The sequence below is a fragment of the Bos javanicus genome, chromosome 23 (assembly GCF_032452875.1).
Source record: "Bos javanicus breed banteng chromosome 23, ARS-OSU_banteng_1.0, whole genome shotgun sequence".
Classification (NCBI taxonomy): Eukaryota; Metazoa; Chordata; class Mammalia; order Artiodactyla; family Bovidae; genus Bos; species Bos javanicus.
This window is the reverse complement of record NC_083890.1, coordinates 6,200,669-6,217,408: the sequence shown is the minus strand read 5'-3', so window position 1 is coordinate 6,217,408 and position 16,740 is coordinate 6,200,669. Positions and strand designations below refer to the sequence as shown.

General features: G+C 40.0%; 1 protein-coding gene across 3 annotated transcripts in view; it reads left to right on the top strand.

Annotated features, from left to right (window-relative positions):
* The first annotated feature begins 429 nt into the window (after positions 1-429).
* TINAG (tubulointerstitial nephritis antigen) overlaps positions 430-16,740 on the top strand; it is a 105,053-nt gene continuing 88,742 nt past the window's right edge. For 2 of the 3 annotated variants that reach the window (XM_061397816.1, XM_061397815.1), the window contains exons 1-3: positions 430-881; positions 13,066-13,129; positions 13,746-13,835. In XM_061397816.1, the coding sequence (XP_061253800.1) occupies positions 527-881; positions 13,066-13,129; positions 13,746-13,835 (509 nt within the window). In that variant the 5' untranslated portion in view covers positions 430-526. The remainder of the gene's footprint in view (positions 882-13,065; positions 13,130-13,745; positions 13,836-16,740) is intronic. The other variant, XM_061397817.1, reaches the window with a different exon arrangement.

The following is a 16,740-nucleotide window of genomic DNA, read 5'->3' as shown; positions in this document are numbered from 1 at the left end:
TTAGTTATTGATATGACAGAGCCGAGCAGGCAATCTCAGGAGAGTCTGGATTTTAGAGGCAGTGCAAGTAGGTGAGATGAATAATTGTGTTTTTGACTTTTGAATTTCCTACACCTTGCCAGTAGTCATTGCAGCCAAAATTTGGGCCATGTGTATTCCAGAGAGGTTTTTGATTTAAGAATCTAGGTTATTTTGAAGGCAAGCAATATTCAATGTATCATCTACACCTAAGATTTTATGTATTTATTTTTATGGCAATGGGTGTTTCTCCTGTAATATGAAATATAAAATTTTAACATTGGAGGAATGACAATGGTCTATTGCTAACATGCACATTATCTTTGGCAAGCACTGAAATTCTTGATTAATGTTTAACTACAAGAAATACACTCAGTTCAACTAAAGGATCAGTTTCAGGATTCACGCTGAGTTGTCTTGATGATTAGAGCTTAGGCTCCAAGGAGAAGCCCCAGGGGCAAGGGGATCGAACATACCAACCAGTGGGAGCCTTGCTGACCTCTGGAGAATGTGCGCCGGATATAAGATCTTAATCCTTGCTTATCTCACCACAGAAATTTGGATGGAGAGACAGTATTTATCACAACGAGAAGTGGACCCAGGAGCTGAGTTCACTAGGAATCACACCATTTCGGAAGGTACTCGATTCAAAAGAGCCGTTTTCGAAGGGCAGTACTGTAGAAGGTTTGGTTGCTGTGCAGACAGAGATGATGGCTGCGTGACTCAGTTCTATGAGGCGGACGCGCTGTGTTACTGTGATAAATTCTGTGAAAGGGAAAATTCTGATTGCTGCCCTGATTACAAGTCATTTTGCCGTGAAGAAAAGGGCTGGCCTCCTCGCACAAAGCCTTGGTCCCCAGAAGGTAGGATTCGGGAATGTGTTCCAGCATTGCCCTAGTTCATAACATGGTCTAACTGTCTTTCTCTTTCCTTCCTTCCTTCCTCCATCTCTCTTCTTCCATCTTTCCTTCCTTCCCTCCCTACCTCTTTCTCTCTCTCCTTTCTTTCCACCCTTCCTTTCTTAAGTTGAAATGAAAAATGAATACTTTGATCACCAGGTTAAATTTCTTTGGATTGTTAACATGCTTTGATTCAGATGCCGGCACGTGCCTCAGCCTAGCACCTTCGGCAAAGTCCTGGTGTGACGGCCACGAAGGCTGATTTCCGTTCTGCTTTGAATAGCCACTCACCTTATAAAAAGTTACTTAAAATTCTTTCTTTGTAAAACATCTTGACAAAAAGCAACCTCTCGTGCTTTTTTGAGTGTAACCTCAGAAAATCACATCAAAGTCACAAGATTGATCCTCTGCAGATGTATGTAACATTTTACTTATTGTCTCATGAGTGGCATTAGAACCTGTGTTACAGCAATGCCATTTAAACCAATGCAGGAGCGTAATAAAGGTGGCCACCCTCCCTGCCTAAGTAATACCAAAGAGATTCTCCCTGTATGTTTTTGTTCATTCTGCCAATCAGGGATTTTAAACCGTGAAAAACAAAACAGTGCTTCATACAGAGTAGTTGTAAAAGTCTAAGACTGAGTGAATAAATATAAATATTGGGTTGGCCAAAAAGTTAATTTGGGTTTTTCTGTTACATTCTATAGAGCAACCTGAATGAATATTTTGGTCAACTCAATAATTCATAAGGAGGATGGTGTTATTTACTCTATTGGTTTAATTATAGTAGAATGACTGTAGGTTCTGAGCAATCAATATATCTAAAGTTTGCAAAAAACGCAAAACAAAACTCTCCTGCTCCACTTTATATGAGGCAAAATTCAGGTTTCCTCAAAACTCTGTCGCATAATTATAAGTAGGTGATGGTGAGTGGAAATTACGATTAGAAGACAGTGCAGGACAAATTAGGATTTGTATCCTTACAGCAAAATCCAGATGCTGACTTTTGCTTTCATTTTCAATAGCGCCATCTTGTTTGTAAAACACACACATGCTACGTTAAAATTTCCACAGCATGGTCATTCCTGCTAGACCTTTGCCTTTCCCAGCAAACAGCAATTAAATAGTCTATCAGAAATGGGAGAGCTTGTCATTCATTGAAAAATATTCATTGACCGCCTCCACCATGCCAGACATTGCACTTTTGCTGGGGCAACCATGGGGAAGCGGCTCAGACGGTAAAGCGTCTGTCTGCAATGCAGGAGACCCGGGTTCGATCCCTGGGTTGGGAAGATCCCCCGGAGAAGGAAATGGGAGCCCACTCCAGTGTTCTTGCCTGGAAAATCCCATGGATCGCAGAGCCTGGTAGGCTACTGTCCATGGGGTCGCAAAGAGTCGGACACGACTGAGCGACTTCACTTTCACTTTCACTTTATCCTTATGGGAGTGATAGTCAAGTTTTGTGTGTGTGTGTGTGGGGGGGGGGGGGGGGGATGCGTGGTGTAAGATATTTAACAAATTCACTGTACAGTTGCAAATTGTGTTAAATTCTCAGAAGGAAACATTTCGGTGCTGTGGGAAAGCCTATCAGAATATAATGTCAACATAGAAAGCAGTATACAGTATTAGCTTGGGGAGTGAGGGGTGTGGTCACCTGAGGAGCTGACAGAACCGAGTCTGGGCGCCAGGAGCTTGGTGTGCACTAGGTGCTGGACGGAGGCCACCGTTTCTGGAGAGTCACGGCTGGCGGAGGGTTGAAGGTAACATAAGAAGGGGTTTGAGAGGAGTAGAGGGCAGATTTCGCTGGGACTTATAGGCTATATCAAGAATTTTAGATTTTATCCTATTATGAGAACTCATTGAAAGGTGTCAGGTATGAGCAGGGTCGGCTTCACGAATGCTGAGGGTGAGTATTATGTATTAGCTGCAGCGCTTTTGATGTGCTAAAGCATACTTGAGCTTTCCTTATTTGAGCCCTGTAGCCCATTTAGATGGAGAAGGCAATGGCACCCCACTCCAGTGCTCTTGCCTGGAAAACCCCATGGATGGCGGAGCCTGGTGGGCAGCAGTCCACAGGGTCGCGAAGTCGGACATGACTGAGCAACTTCACTTTCACTTTTCACTTTCATGCTTTGGAGAAGGAAATGGCAACACACTCCAGTGTTCTTGCCTGGAGAATCCCAGGGACCGGGGAGCCTGGTGGGCTGCTGTCTATGGGGTGGCAAAGAGTCGGACAGGACTGAAGTGACTTAGCAGCAGTAATAGCAGCAGTAGCAGCAGCAGCAGCAACAGCCCATTTAGAAAAGAAACTGCTACTTCATCTGTGTCCGTTTTTGCTTGAAAGCTAAGACTCTGCTAAGACTTTAATTTAGGGTTATGTTTTAGGTAGAACTTATGTTCCCGGTATAGCTTTTATTCCATTCATGATGGAGGGAAGCAATTTATTATTTTATTTAGAGGCAAAAGGTTCACATCATAACTGTACTCATGAGGTAATTATTTTCTTTTGTTTTTTCTTTCTTATGAAAGTAGCTTGTTGAAAGAAAATAACACTACACAATATTGAAAAAGATACAAAATTATATGAAATAAATAGACAATGGCATACTATTTGTAGTAATTTTTTGCATATATGAAGTGACTTTCCTCTGAGATACTAGAGACAAAATCACTGATTTATTAAATGTTTTTCAGTTATTTAACTGCAAGATATGGTCTAATTTTTTATACTGTAATTATTTTCAACCTGGGACTTAAAAATGTATTATCTTAAGGTTTAAAAACAATATGTCAAATAAGTAAATAATGTCCCTTTTAAAAAAAGTTTATTTATTTTAGTTGGAGGCTAATTACTTTACAATACTGTAGTGGTTTTTGCCATACACTGACATGAATTAGCCACGGGTGTACATGTGTTCCCCGTCCTGAACCCCCCTCCCACCTCCCTCCCCCTCCCATCCCTCTGGGTCATCCCAGTGCACCAGCCCTGAGCACCCTGTATCATGCATCGAACCTGGACTGGTGATTCGTTTCACATATGATAATATACATGTTTTAATGCTATTCTCTCAGATCATCCCACCCTTGCCCTCTCCCACAGAGTCCAAAAGACTGTTCTATACATCTGTGTCTCTTGCTGTCTCGCATATAAGGTCATCATTACCATCTTTCTAAATTCCATATATATACATTACTATACTGTATTGGTGTTTTTCTTTCTGGCTTACTTCACTCTGTATAATAGGCTCCAGTTTCATCCACCTCATTAGAACTGATTCAAATGTATTCTTTTTAATGGTTGAGTAATATTCCACTGTGTATATGTACCACAGCTTTCTTTATCCATTCGTCTGCTGATGGACATCTAGGTTGCTTCCATGTCCTAAACCACTTGTAAAAGAATGAAACTAGAACACTTTCTAACACCATACACAAAAATAAACTCAAAATGGATTAAAGATCTAAATGTAAGACCAGAAACTATAAAACTCCTAGACGAAAACATAGGCAAAACACTCTCTGACATAAATCACAGCAGAATCCTCTATGACCCACCTCCCAGAATATTGGAAATAAAAGCAAAAATAAACAAATGTGACCTAATTAAACTTAAAAGCTTTTGTACAATGAAGGAAACTATAAGCAAAGTGAAAAGACAGCCTTCAGAATGGGAGAAAATAATAGCAAATGAAGCAACTGACAAAGAACTAATCTCAAAAATATATAAGCAACTCCCGAAGCTCAATTCCAGAAAAATAAACGACCCAATCAAAGAATGGCCCAAAGAACTAAACAGACATTTCTCCAAAGAAGACATACAGATGGCAAACAAACACATGAAGAGATGCTCAACATCACTCATTATCAGAGAAATGCAAATCAAAACCACAATGAGGTACCATCTCACGCTGGTCAGAATGGCTGTTATCCAAAAGTCTACAAACAGTAATTGCTGGAGAGGGTGTGGAGAAAAGGGTACCCTCTTACACTGTTGGTGGGAATGCAAACTAGTACAGCCACTATGGAGAACAGTGTGGAGATTCCTTAAAAAACTGGAAATAGAACTGCCGTATGACCCAGTAATCCCACTGCTGGGCATACACACCGAGGAAACCAGAAGTGAAAGAGACATGTGTACCTCAATGTTCATTGCAGCACTGTTTATAATGTCCCTTTTGTATAAATTGGAAGTTGGACATATAGTTACTTCCAGTCATTGGGGAATTTCAAAGGTCAGATACAGAAAAAAAGTGATAGAGTTTGAAATGCAACCAGACTGGATTTTCCAGACAAAATCTCTAGTGTGGCAGATCTTAAGGAAGAGTCTAGAGAACCATCTGCTGTGAACAGACATAAGCTAATTTGATTATACACAACTTCTATGTTCACACTGGTTAAAAAAAAAGGGATGTAAATCACTGACATTTGAATTGAATCAGAGTTATTTACCCTTTCACAACCTCCTTAACTACATTACAATGAAGATAAATCACATTCCAAATTCTGCTGTGCATACTGATAATTACAAAAATATACATTGGTACGGAGACCTACACTAGTCTATACACCTGTGTAAGCTTCATGAAATCTCAGGTCCCCATCCTGTTAGATGTTGCCATATTTACCATGCTTGAAAAATTTATTGGCATTTTCCCATATCTGATAATATTACAGATTATCAGGTTATAATAAATCCTCATACCCAGTGGCTGGACAGATGTTTTGGAGATTAATCCTAGGGTATCAGGTTTAAGCATGAAGTCTTTTGATTTTAAAAGATACAAAAAAACTGGGGAGTATGAGTGAGATATGATTTTTAACTATTTAAACTAATCTATATAAATTGAATATTGTTAAGTAATGAGTTGATTGCTTATATCCATTATGCTGATTAACAAGTCACTAATTTTACCAATGAAAGCCCATGTCTGGCACTCATTATGCTATACTCTAGTGTTCATTAAAAGATGGATAGTGGAACCCCTTGTAGGAGCTGCCCTTGAGTCTGGACTTTCAGGATAAATTATATTGACCACCCATGGGATGCAGACTCCTGATTAAAGCAGGCAGTTGCCTTCCCTGAAGTGATGTTGGGACCAACACATAGTAGAACACATTATGATGGAGTATTTTAAAATAAATTATATTATACTGTCATTTTTTCTTTTCTTTCTTTCTTTTTTAACTTTACAATATTGTATTGGTTTTGCCATATATCAAAATGAATCCACCACAGGTATACATGTGTTCCCCATCCTGAACCCTCCTCCCTCCTCCCTCCCCATACCCTCCCTCTGGGTCATCCCAGTGCACCAGGCCCGAGCTTCCTGTATCGTGCATCGAACCTGGGCTGGCGACTCGTTTCATATATGATATTATACATGTTTCAATGCCATTCTCCCAAATCATCCCACCCTCTCCCTCTCCCAGAGTCCAAAAGACTGTTCTATACATCAGTGTCTCTTTTGCTGTCTTGTACACAGGGTTATTGTTACCATCTTTCTAAATTCCATATATATGCGTTAGTATACTGTATTGGTGTTTTTCTTTTTGGCTTACTTCACTCTGTATAATAGGCTCCAGTTTCATCCACCTCATTAGAACTGATTCAAATGTATTCTTTTTAATGGCTGAGTAATACTCCATTGTGTGTATGTACCACAGCTTTCTTTATCCATTCGTCTGCTGATGGACATCTAGGTTGCTTCCATGTCCTGGCTATTATAAACAGTGCTGCAATGAACATTGGGGTACACGTGTCTCTTTCAATTCTGGTTTCCTCAGTGTGTATGCCCAGCAGTGGGATTGCTGGATCATAAGGCATACTGTCATTTTTTCTAAAATCAAGAGACTTATTTAACTTTCCAAAAATCTGATTTACCTAATTCTTTTAATAATGGCTATTAATGTTGCAAAACTCATTTGGTTTCGACAGTCACAGCTATGCATCTATCTACTTATTTATTTATTTATATCAAGGTGTAACCAGTTTGATTACTTCACACTGAAGGCTTTTATATGCTTTTCACTGAGAAAATAAAGACACCAGGAATTCTTTCACCTCTCATCATAATTTTCAACTTACTGCCATCTTGGTTACTGTTTCCATGAAGTAGATTCCTCTTCTTGAGCTCTGAATCCCATCATCTCTTGTCTTTTCTTGTCTTGTAAGATCTCCACCCTTACAATTGTCCCTTCCTCCATCCCTCCCCTCTCCTTTTCTCTTCTTTCCTCTCTCCCTTTTTCTCCCTCTTTCTCTCCTAAACCATCATTTCCCTCCTTCTTTTCTGGATCAATCAATTTACAAAGTTATTGATTTATGAAAGTATTTTTGTAGCTCCCAACTTTTCTTTAACTCCTCAATTTCTACTACCTTTAAATCATCAATCATATTTTCAAATTAACATTTTAAAAGAAATATCTTTTTATTTAAAACTAGTAGAATCCAAAACAGGATACAAACATTGCTTGGGAGATGGCGCTAGACATCAAAGATTAATTTCTAATCCTGACTCTGTTTCCACGACGAAGTGATACCTAGCATGGGACCCATACAGTTTATTCCTTAGAGTGATACAGGATAATTCATCTTTTCACTGCTGGTGAGCGTAAATTGGTGAAATCATTAAAAAAAAAAAAAAAAGATGATATGAATTAAATGCCTTAAAGATGTCCAAATCTCAATTTTGACCCAGAACTTCCACTTCTTGGAACTTTTCCTGAGGAAATAACTAAGAAAGTGAGCAAATGTCATTTACAAGACATTCTCTTGCAGGACGCTGGTGGGTAGTTGTAGCTCCCAACTTTGAAAGAGCCCACCCTCATCTCCATGTCCTTAACCAGTTTTATCTTATTTCCTCCTTTCCTTTAATGGCAAAATATCTGAAAGAAACATTTCACTTCCTTACTTCTAAACCTCTCATTAGCTTATTCCTACAAGACCTTGTTCCCTGCTACTTTACCGAGCTCTATCTTGGCAGGGTTATTGAAGGCTTCCATGTTTTCAAGTGCAGTATTCAGGTGTCCATTCTCTTTCATTTTATTTTTTGGCTGTGCTATTCAGCATGTGGAATCTTAGTTCCCCTACCAGGGATCAAACCTGCCTCCTCTGCATTGGAAGTGCAGAGTCTTAACCACCGGACCACCAGGGAAATCCCAGATCTCCATTCTTTTCTTGACCCCCTCAGCCGTACTCTATGTAGGTGACTGTTTCTGCTTCTGTGGAATATGTCTGTTGCTTTCCAGGACTCCACCATGCCCTGAATTCCCCTCTTCTTCCCAGGTCACTTATTCCCAGTTTGTTTTTCTGAATGTCTGTTGGTTACAGTGTTTGAGCTCAGTCCTAGATGTCTTTCTCTTACCTACAAACACTCTCTCAAGGAGACTGTTATTTATTCTCAAAAACCTAAAGATAAGTACTTTACTGGCTCTGAAATTCATGTTCCAGCCTTGCCTTGACTTTGGACTTCCATTCCTACTCTACTTGATGTTCTCCATTAGGATGTCTAACTTAGATTTGATCATAGTCTAAAATATGTAAGGCAGAAGCTTGATTTCTCACTACAAACCTGTTCCTTATTTCAATAATAGCATCACTGCTTCTCTATCCCTAAAGCAAAAATCTTAGTGAGACTTCTGTGACCCTTGTTTTTCCTGATTCTCCAATAGTTAATCCTATTTGCTTTGGCTCCAAATTAAGTTAATCCAGTTCTTTCCACCCTTATCTGTATCAGGCAAATCCTTCATTCCTCTGGGAATACCACTCCAGGCAGCAGACTTGGAGAGGTGAGAACACAGTTTATGGAAGAGACACTTTGGATAAGGTCTTACAAGTCCCTATAAGAGGTTCAGTTTTAATCTAAATTTAATACAGAAAAACATGAGGCTTTTAAGCAGAGAGTGACATAACACAGATCTTAAGAGAGCTCTCTAAATGCTGTTCAGGGGATGAAGGATACACTGGAGTCAGGCAGGAGCAGAGGAAGGGGGTGAACTGAATTTCTGTATTAGTATAAAAGCTGATGCTTCACTTTGTCAGTACTTTGGCCAGGCTCAGATGAACAAATAATGGTTTTTGTTTAAGAAGCCACCTCTCAAGTGAGATTGTAGCAAACATTGTTTCTGATAGTCAATTCTGACTTGACATTAAGGAAGGAAGACGAAGAAATGGAACTTTTGATAACACTAGACATAGTACTAATGATCTTGGGCAGGCCTGGGGATAGCATTCTCTTGGCTTCAAAATTAGTAGCTGGGGAACAGGTCAGAGAAGGGACAGCCTCCTCCAATTAGAACCTTTGTAACTTCTGGTCCCTTTATCTATAAAACTGGTACATTGGACAAGAAACATTTAAGCTGTATGAATAAAAACCAGCTTTCACATATACATATGTATACGTACATACATACAACATCAGTTCAGTTCAGTAGCTCAGTCATGTCTGACTCTTTGCAACCCTATGGACCGCAGCATGCCAGGCCTCCCTGTCTGTCACTAACTGCCGGAGTTTACTCAAACTCATGTCCCTTGAGTCAGTGATGCCATCCAACCATTTCATCTGCTGTCATCTCCTTCTCTTCCCACCTTTAATCTTTCCCATCATCAGGGGCTTTTCAAATGAGTCAGTTCTCACATCAGGTCACCAAAGTATTGGAGTTTCAGCTTCAACATCAGTCCTTCCAATGAATACCCAGGACTGATCTCCTTTAGGATTGACTGGTTGGATCTCTTTGCAGTCCAGGGGACTCTCAAGAGTCTTCTCCAACACCACAGTTTAAAAGCATCAATTCTTTGGCACTCAGCTTTCTTTATAGTCCAACTCTCACATCCATACATGACCACTGGAAAAACCATAGCTTTGATCAGACAGACCTTTGTTGGCAAAGTAATGTCTCTGCTTTTTAATATGCTGTCTAGGTTGGTCATAACTTTTCTTCCAAGCAGCAAGTGTCTTTTAATTTCATGGCTGCAATCACCATCTGCAGTGATTTTGGAGTCCCCCAAAATAAAGTCTGCCACTGTTTCCATTGCTTACCTATCTATTTGTCATAAAGTAATGGGACCAGATGCCATGATCTTAGTTTTCTGAATGTTTTAAGCCAACTTTTTCACTCTCCTCTTTCATTTTCATCAAGAGGCTCTTTAGTTCTTCTTCACTTTCTGCCATAAGGGTGGTGTCATTTGCATGTCTGAGGTTATGGATATTTCTCTCTGCAATCTTAATTCCAGCTTGTACTTCATCCAGCCCAGCACTCTGCATATATGTTAAATAAGCAGGGTGACAATATACAGCCTTGACGTACTCCTTTCCTGATTTGTTCCATGTCCAGGTCTAACTGTTGCTTCTTGACCTGCATACAGATTTCTGAAGAGGCAGGTCAGTTGGTCTGGTATTCCCATCTCTTCCAGAATTTTCCACAGTTTGTTGTGATCCACACAGTCAAAGGCTTTGACATAGTCAATAAAGCAGAAGTAGATGTTTTTCTGGACGTCTCTTGGTTTTTTGATGGTCCAGTGGATGTTGGCAATTTGATCTCTGGTTCCTCTGCTTTTTCTAAATCCAGCTTTAACATCTGGAAGTTCATGGTTCACGTACTGTTGAAGCCTGGCTTGGAGAATTTTGAACATTACATTGCTAGCGTGTGAGATGAGTAAAATTGTGTGATAGTTTGAGCATTCTTTGGCATAATACATACATACATATATATGTGTGTGTATGTGAGAAAATGTTTGCTTCTGGGATTTTTGGTGCCCACCTCCCTTCTACCCCTCAGGTTTCAAACACTGTGAGATATATATATGCATATAGGGCTTCCCAGGTGGTGCAGTGGTAAAGAATTCACCTGTAATGCAGGAAACACGAGAGACATGGGTTTGATCCCTGGGTTGGGGAGAGTCCCTGGTGTAGGAAATGGCAACCTACTCTAGTATTCTTACCTCAAAGATTCCATGGACAGGGGAGCCTGGCAGGCTACAGTCCATGGGGTCCCAGTCAGACATGACTGAGCCACTGAGCACACACACACACACAGACACACATACACACACACACATGTACATATACATACATATTGAATCATTTGCTGTTTAGCAGAAATTAACATAACACTGTAAATCAACTATACTCCAGTAAAATAAATTTTAAAAATCATCCCCCCCCCCACTTTCATCCACCCTTTAGAACTAGTCAGTGGAGTACTTTCCTTGACTTTGAATGACACTTGAATTGTTGCTTGAATTTTTACTGTTGCTTGCCTAGGTAATGAAAAGTTCTAGGATCTTTCTAAATTGCAAACATAGAAATTTATTTACAAAAAGTGTTTAATCCTGGGTAGTAATTAAAACTCTGAACTTAATTTAAAGTTGAGTCATTTTCCTCCCCTGTGGGCCACTAAAGAAGTGTTTTCCTTCTCTCTTCCTGTGATGGTGGAATACACGGAAAAGAGATGGATAGATGCAAATACAAGGATATTCAAAATTCATTAAGCAAAACGTTGAACTGTGAGAACACGGTGCTTGCTGAAAAAAACAGCTGTAAATGTTCCCTGAGAAACAACTTTTTGAAAAATTGGAAGGTAGCTAACCTGAAATTGGCTTTTGTGACATTATGGCTTGTAGTTAAACCAGGACCCTTGAAATGATTTTTAAATATGTAGATTTACTCCTATTACTATATACGGTAAAAAGTTAGAATTCCTAGAGGGGTGGGATGGGGTGAGAGGTGGGAGGGAGCTTCTAGAGGGAAGGAACATAGGTATACCTCTGGCTGATTCATGTTGATGTATGACATAAACCAACACAATATTGTAAAGCAATTATCCTCCAATTAAAAATAAATATATTTTTTTTAAAAGTTAGAATTCATTTTATTTAACTAGGGGCCATTGATGTGATCTCTCAATGTTACGTTTCCATCAAAAAAGTTTTCATGTGACACAGGAGTGAATTATGTTACTTTTGCTAATTCAGTAATTTGTGTAAGTTATATTTACAAAGAGATTTAGTTTCTAGCTAGTGCACTATTTTACCATATCTTTCTGATTGGTTTTCATGCAATAATAATTCACCATTGATCTCTTTGGAGTAGTTTCTATAATCTGGTAAAACAGCAAAAAGTTTCAGTTAATGTGACTTCACTGGTGGCTCAGACCATAAGAACCTTCCTGCAATGTGGAAGACCCAGGTTCAATCCTTGGACTGGGAAGATCCCCTGAAGAAGGGAATGGCTACCCACTCCAGTATTCTTGCCTGGAGAAATCCACGGACAGAATATCCTGGAGTGCTGCCGTCCATGGGGATGCAAAGAGTTGGACAGAACTGACCAACTAACACTTTCCCTTTTTAGTTAATAGTTGAGGAACGTTTAGATTTAGAACACAAAAGGGCTGCAATCTTATAAACTTTCCTCTGGATTCACATCCTCGAGAAAAAATAGAGTTTCTCTTTGTAAGGTGAATTCGCTGAAACAGCTTCATATTTTGGTCCAAAACCTTGTTCCTTCCTCTAATCATATGCAACTATTTATATCCACATGAGACTTGATTAGATTTTAAGATGAGAAATGCTATTAATTATTTCAAACACTATTTTACTGCTTACCTATTTCTTTAAACACATTAATTATTTTTTGAGTGTGTTTAGTGATTAATACCTCAGTAATCCAGTTTTTAATGCTTTACAAATCCTCTCACTTGGGACAAATACACAGTGCAAGGATAGAAGCTCCTGGAACAAATCCAGAAAAATTGGATAAATCAGATCAGATCAGATCAGTCGCTCAGTTGTGTCCGACTCCTTGCAACCCCATGAATCACAGCACTCCAGGCCTCCCTGTCCATCACCAACTCCCTGAGTTCACTCAGACTCACGTCCATCGAGTCAGTGATGCCATCCAGCCATCTCATCCTCTGTCGTCCCCTTCTCCTCCTGCCCCCAATCCCTCCCAGCATCAGAGTCTTTTCCAATGAGTCAACTCTTTGCATGAGGTGGCCAAACACTGACAAAAACCCCATGTAGATTTCTGTCTGACTGGCACCAAATATTTTTGCATATTTGAGAACACTAAACACAATTTTAGAGTACTTGTTATGTGAATGCATTTTATTAACCAATTTAGAATTTTGATTTGTTTACATGTTGTGTTGACAGGTTGCCACAGAGATGGTCAACATTATGAAGAAGGATCAGTAATTAAAGAAAACTGCAATTCCTGGTAATGAATTTAAGTGGCCCAGAACTGAATTCTGCTGTGTATGTTTTCTTCAAGTAAAAGGAATATCTGTGAAACAAAACATATGTTTAAATACAGATACACAGAATCATAAGATAGCACATATCAGTAGTCTTTATGAACATATTTAATTTTAATAGATGTGCCAAATCTACACATGAATATTTCTTTTAATATTTCCATTAAGCATATCTATTAATTACAAACATTCTGATATACTATAGACAAATCAAATCGTGTTTCCTTGAGCACAGTGACTAAATATATTATAATCAGACTGCCTTAAAATGATTATCCTGCAGAGAATTTCCAATTACATATACTGAATCTGCTGTCTTCATTGTTGTCTATTTTCAAACTTCAATGACTGAGTGGTCATTTCATTCATTAACTGCCTGGAGTAGAAGATATTGCGTTGTAGCGTAATTAATGAATGTGTTGTGATTTGTTTTTGTCAAGAATTAATAGTCATTAATCAAAACATTAACATTAATCAAAAATATATTTTATGCCTTAACAAGGTGCAACTCTGGGTACTAATTTTGTAAATGTACTCCTAAAAGGCCCAGTCACTTTCATAATGCTTGTATTTTTACAGCACATGCTCAGGACAGCAGTGGAAATGTTCCCAGCATGTATGCCTTGTTCAACCAGGATTAATTGAACATGTCAATAAAGGAGACTATGGGTGAGAAAAATTTTGCTTTCTGGGATTTTTGGTGCCCACCTCCCTGTTACCCCTCATGTTTCAAACAATGTAATTCCTATCACTTACCTGCAAAAAAAGATCATTCTTAAAAAAAAAAAAAAAAGAGTGTGAGAGAAATGGAGAGGGAGATAGAAAGACATGTGAAATTGGAATACACAGAGGTAAACTTCAAATAACTAAACATTAAAATGTACAAAGGAGAAATATGGAGCATGGTCTTAAATTATTCGGGAAGGAGCACTGTCATGGTATGAGTGAGGTGTGTAGGAGGAAATTTAGTTTAAATAAGTAGTCAGACAGAATCAGGAAGTAGCAAACTGATTCGTTCATGTTTATTTTCTTTCCTTCCACATTTGCCCTGACCTAGCCAATCACACTTTCACTTTTCACTTTCATGCATTGGAGAAGGAAATGGCAACCCACTCCAGTGTTCTAGCCTGGAGAATCTCAGGGACGGGGGAGCCTGGTGGGCTGCCGTCTATGGGGTCGCACAGAGTTGGACACGACTAAAGCGACTTAGTAGCAGCAGCAGCCAATCACAAGCTCAAGCTATCCTGTGCAGAATCTTACCTTAAGAGAGTATTATTTTACCTTGAGGATTCCCCAAAAGACCAGTCCATCTAGACAGTTTCACTGAGATAACTGATATCTAGCCAATTTCACTCATAGTTGAGTCAAAAGGTCAGGCCATTTTACTTTGCTAATAAACAAAAACTTGGGCTGATTGACACTTAAAATAACTGTTTGATGCTCTGATAGATTAGCAAAGTCACTTTGCCACTTCATAGAAGGAATAAGGAGAAGATGCCAACACTGGCTTTTTTTACAGAACTGAAAGGAAGAGGGATGGTGGGATGGTTTCTGCCTCAGGATTTCTCTACCCTTGATAACATTTTCCACCTTCAGGAAAAGATTTCACTTGAAAAGATCTATTGTCTAGCAACTATAAAAGTGAAGTCATCCTCAAATGAATTTTTAAAAAGTAAAAATATCATTTCTCTCCACACTTAAGCTGTATGTTTCCCAGCACAATGGAGCACTAATTTTCAACGTACCTTGAGTATTTTCTTGGAAGACGTGAAAGCCAGAAGTCACATTTGTTGATGTTAATATTCTCAAACCATTTTAAACTCCTCTGTGTGTGTGTTTCACCAATATTTTAGGTGATAATATGATGACATTTTAAGTATTTCTAGGGAAAATCAATTCTTTTCCGTGGCTAAGTGATATTTAAATTATTAAAAGAACATGAGAATATGTGTCATCATGAGAGATTATCTGAATCAGGTTCCTAAAAGGATTCAAATGCTTGACCTAGCAAGCACACAGTTTCAGGAAGCCAAGATAAGCAACCAACCTTTCTGCTGTCACAGAACCCAAGAGAAACCACCGCTTAAAGCAATGTGGAGAGAAAGTCATGTAAGAGTCTAGATCTGTTGGGAATGCTGTCTCCCTTGGGAGGAAGCATTTTCCCATCATTCATTTACTGTTGAGAGTACTCTAGGACCATATCAGAGGCATGGGCTTTACCTTTTAGTAGCAAACATAGATGACTCAAAAAAAAAAAAAAAAGGCAAAATAAAATTGCAGGAAAAGAAGATACACACAGACAAAAGGGAAAAAAGAGGTGTATCACCAATCGCCCTGCTTGTGGCGCCAATTGTCTCGCTGTATCCCACTGTGCACACTGTTCGTTGAACCTAGGGTAGGCAAGGCACAAGCTAAGAGGCTGGAAAGAGACTCGAGGAGCCCTAGGAACTTCAGACACGTTTATTCTCTCCTGGTGGGCACAGCAGCCATAACACAGCCCCTCTCTTGGCTGGCTCAGCGGATGTACTGCAGTTCTCTCCTCTTGTGACTGACCCAATGGACACAGCCGTGAGGCAGCAGTAACTTCCCCTACTTTATGGGTGGAGTTCACATATATGCATACCACACACGACTCGTGACCAACTGAGTACCTCATGACGCACATGTGCAGTGCTATAAATGATTTCAGCTGTTACACAGTCATTATTTACAAAATGTGGGGCAAGAGAGCCTGGACACGCCATCTTGGCCAATTTGCTCTCTCCCCACACTCCACCCCTTCAGGGTCTCTCGCTCACATTCTGTGTGCCATCCATCTGTGCTATTCCCTTGGCCAGTAACACTGACCCTTGGATTTACATCTTGCAACAGCAGTAGCTACAACAGCAGTTACATCCCCAATACATAGCAAAACCGAACACCAGGTATCACTCGGGACTCCTGTTCCAGTCCTTGCCCTCATGGTGCTAGAAGAGTCACCCACTGCACGTGGAGTGCCTTTATCTTTCATGGCCAAGTCCAGTTCACTGTCTGTCCTTGTGAGATTGTAGGAAAGCCTCCACAGGGGCAACTCCCTTCCTGCAGAATTTTTATTAAGGACACACAAAACCCCCGACAGGCACCAGGCCCACCCCACAAGGAAGGGGTGTTTTGTGGTCCCTGTTCACAGTTCACCCACATGATTACACTTTTCTAAATCTGAGGACACGGCCTTTACAGTACCCTCCCCATAAATTAGCCCACATTTGCATCTGCATAACCCAGTTGGGACCCCTGCTAGCTCGGGCCACCTGTGGGCTCTTGGCACTTTCAAAATGGCGTCCTGCATGCCGTCTCTCTACTTCTCTCAGTGAAGTGAGGTGAAGTCGCTCAGTTGTGTCCGACTCTTTGCAACCCCATGGACTGTAGCCTGTAGGCTCCTCCGTGCTTGGGATTCTCCAGGCAAGTACACTGGAGTGGGGTTGCCATTTCCTTCTCCAGGGCTTCTCTCAGTAAGGACCTGCAAAACCTCTCAGGTGCGGGGCCCACCCCTGTGTTCCAATGTCACAAAAGCCATGCTTCCAAGTGTTTCCTG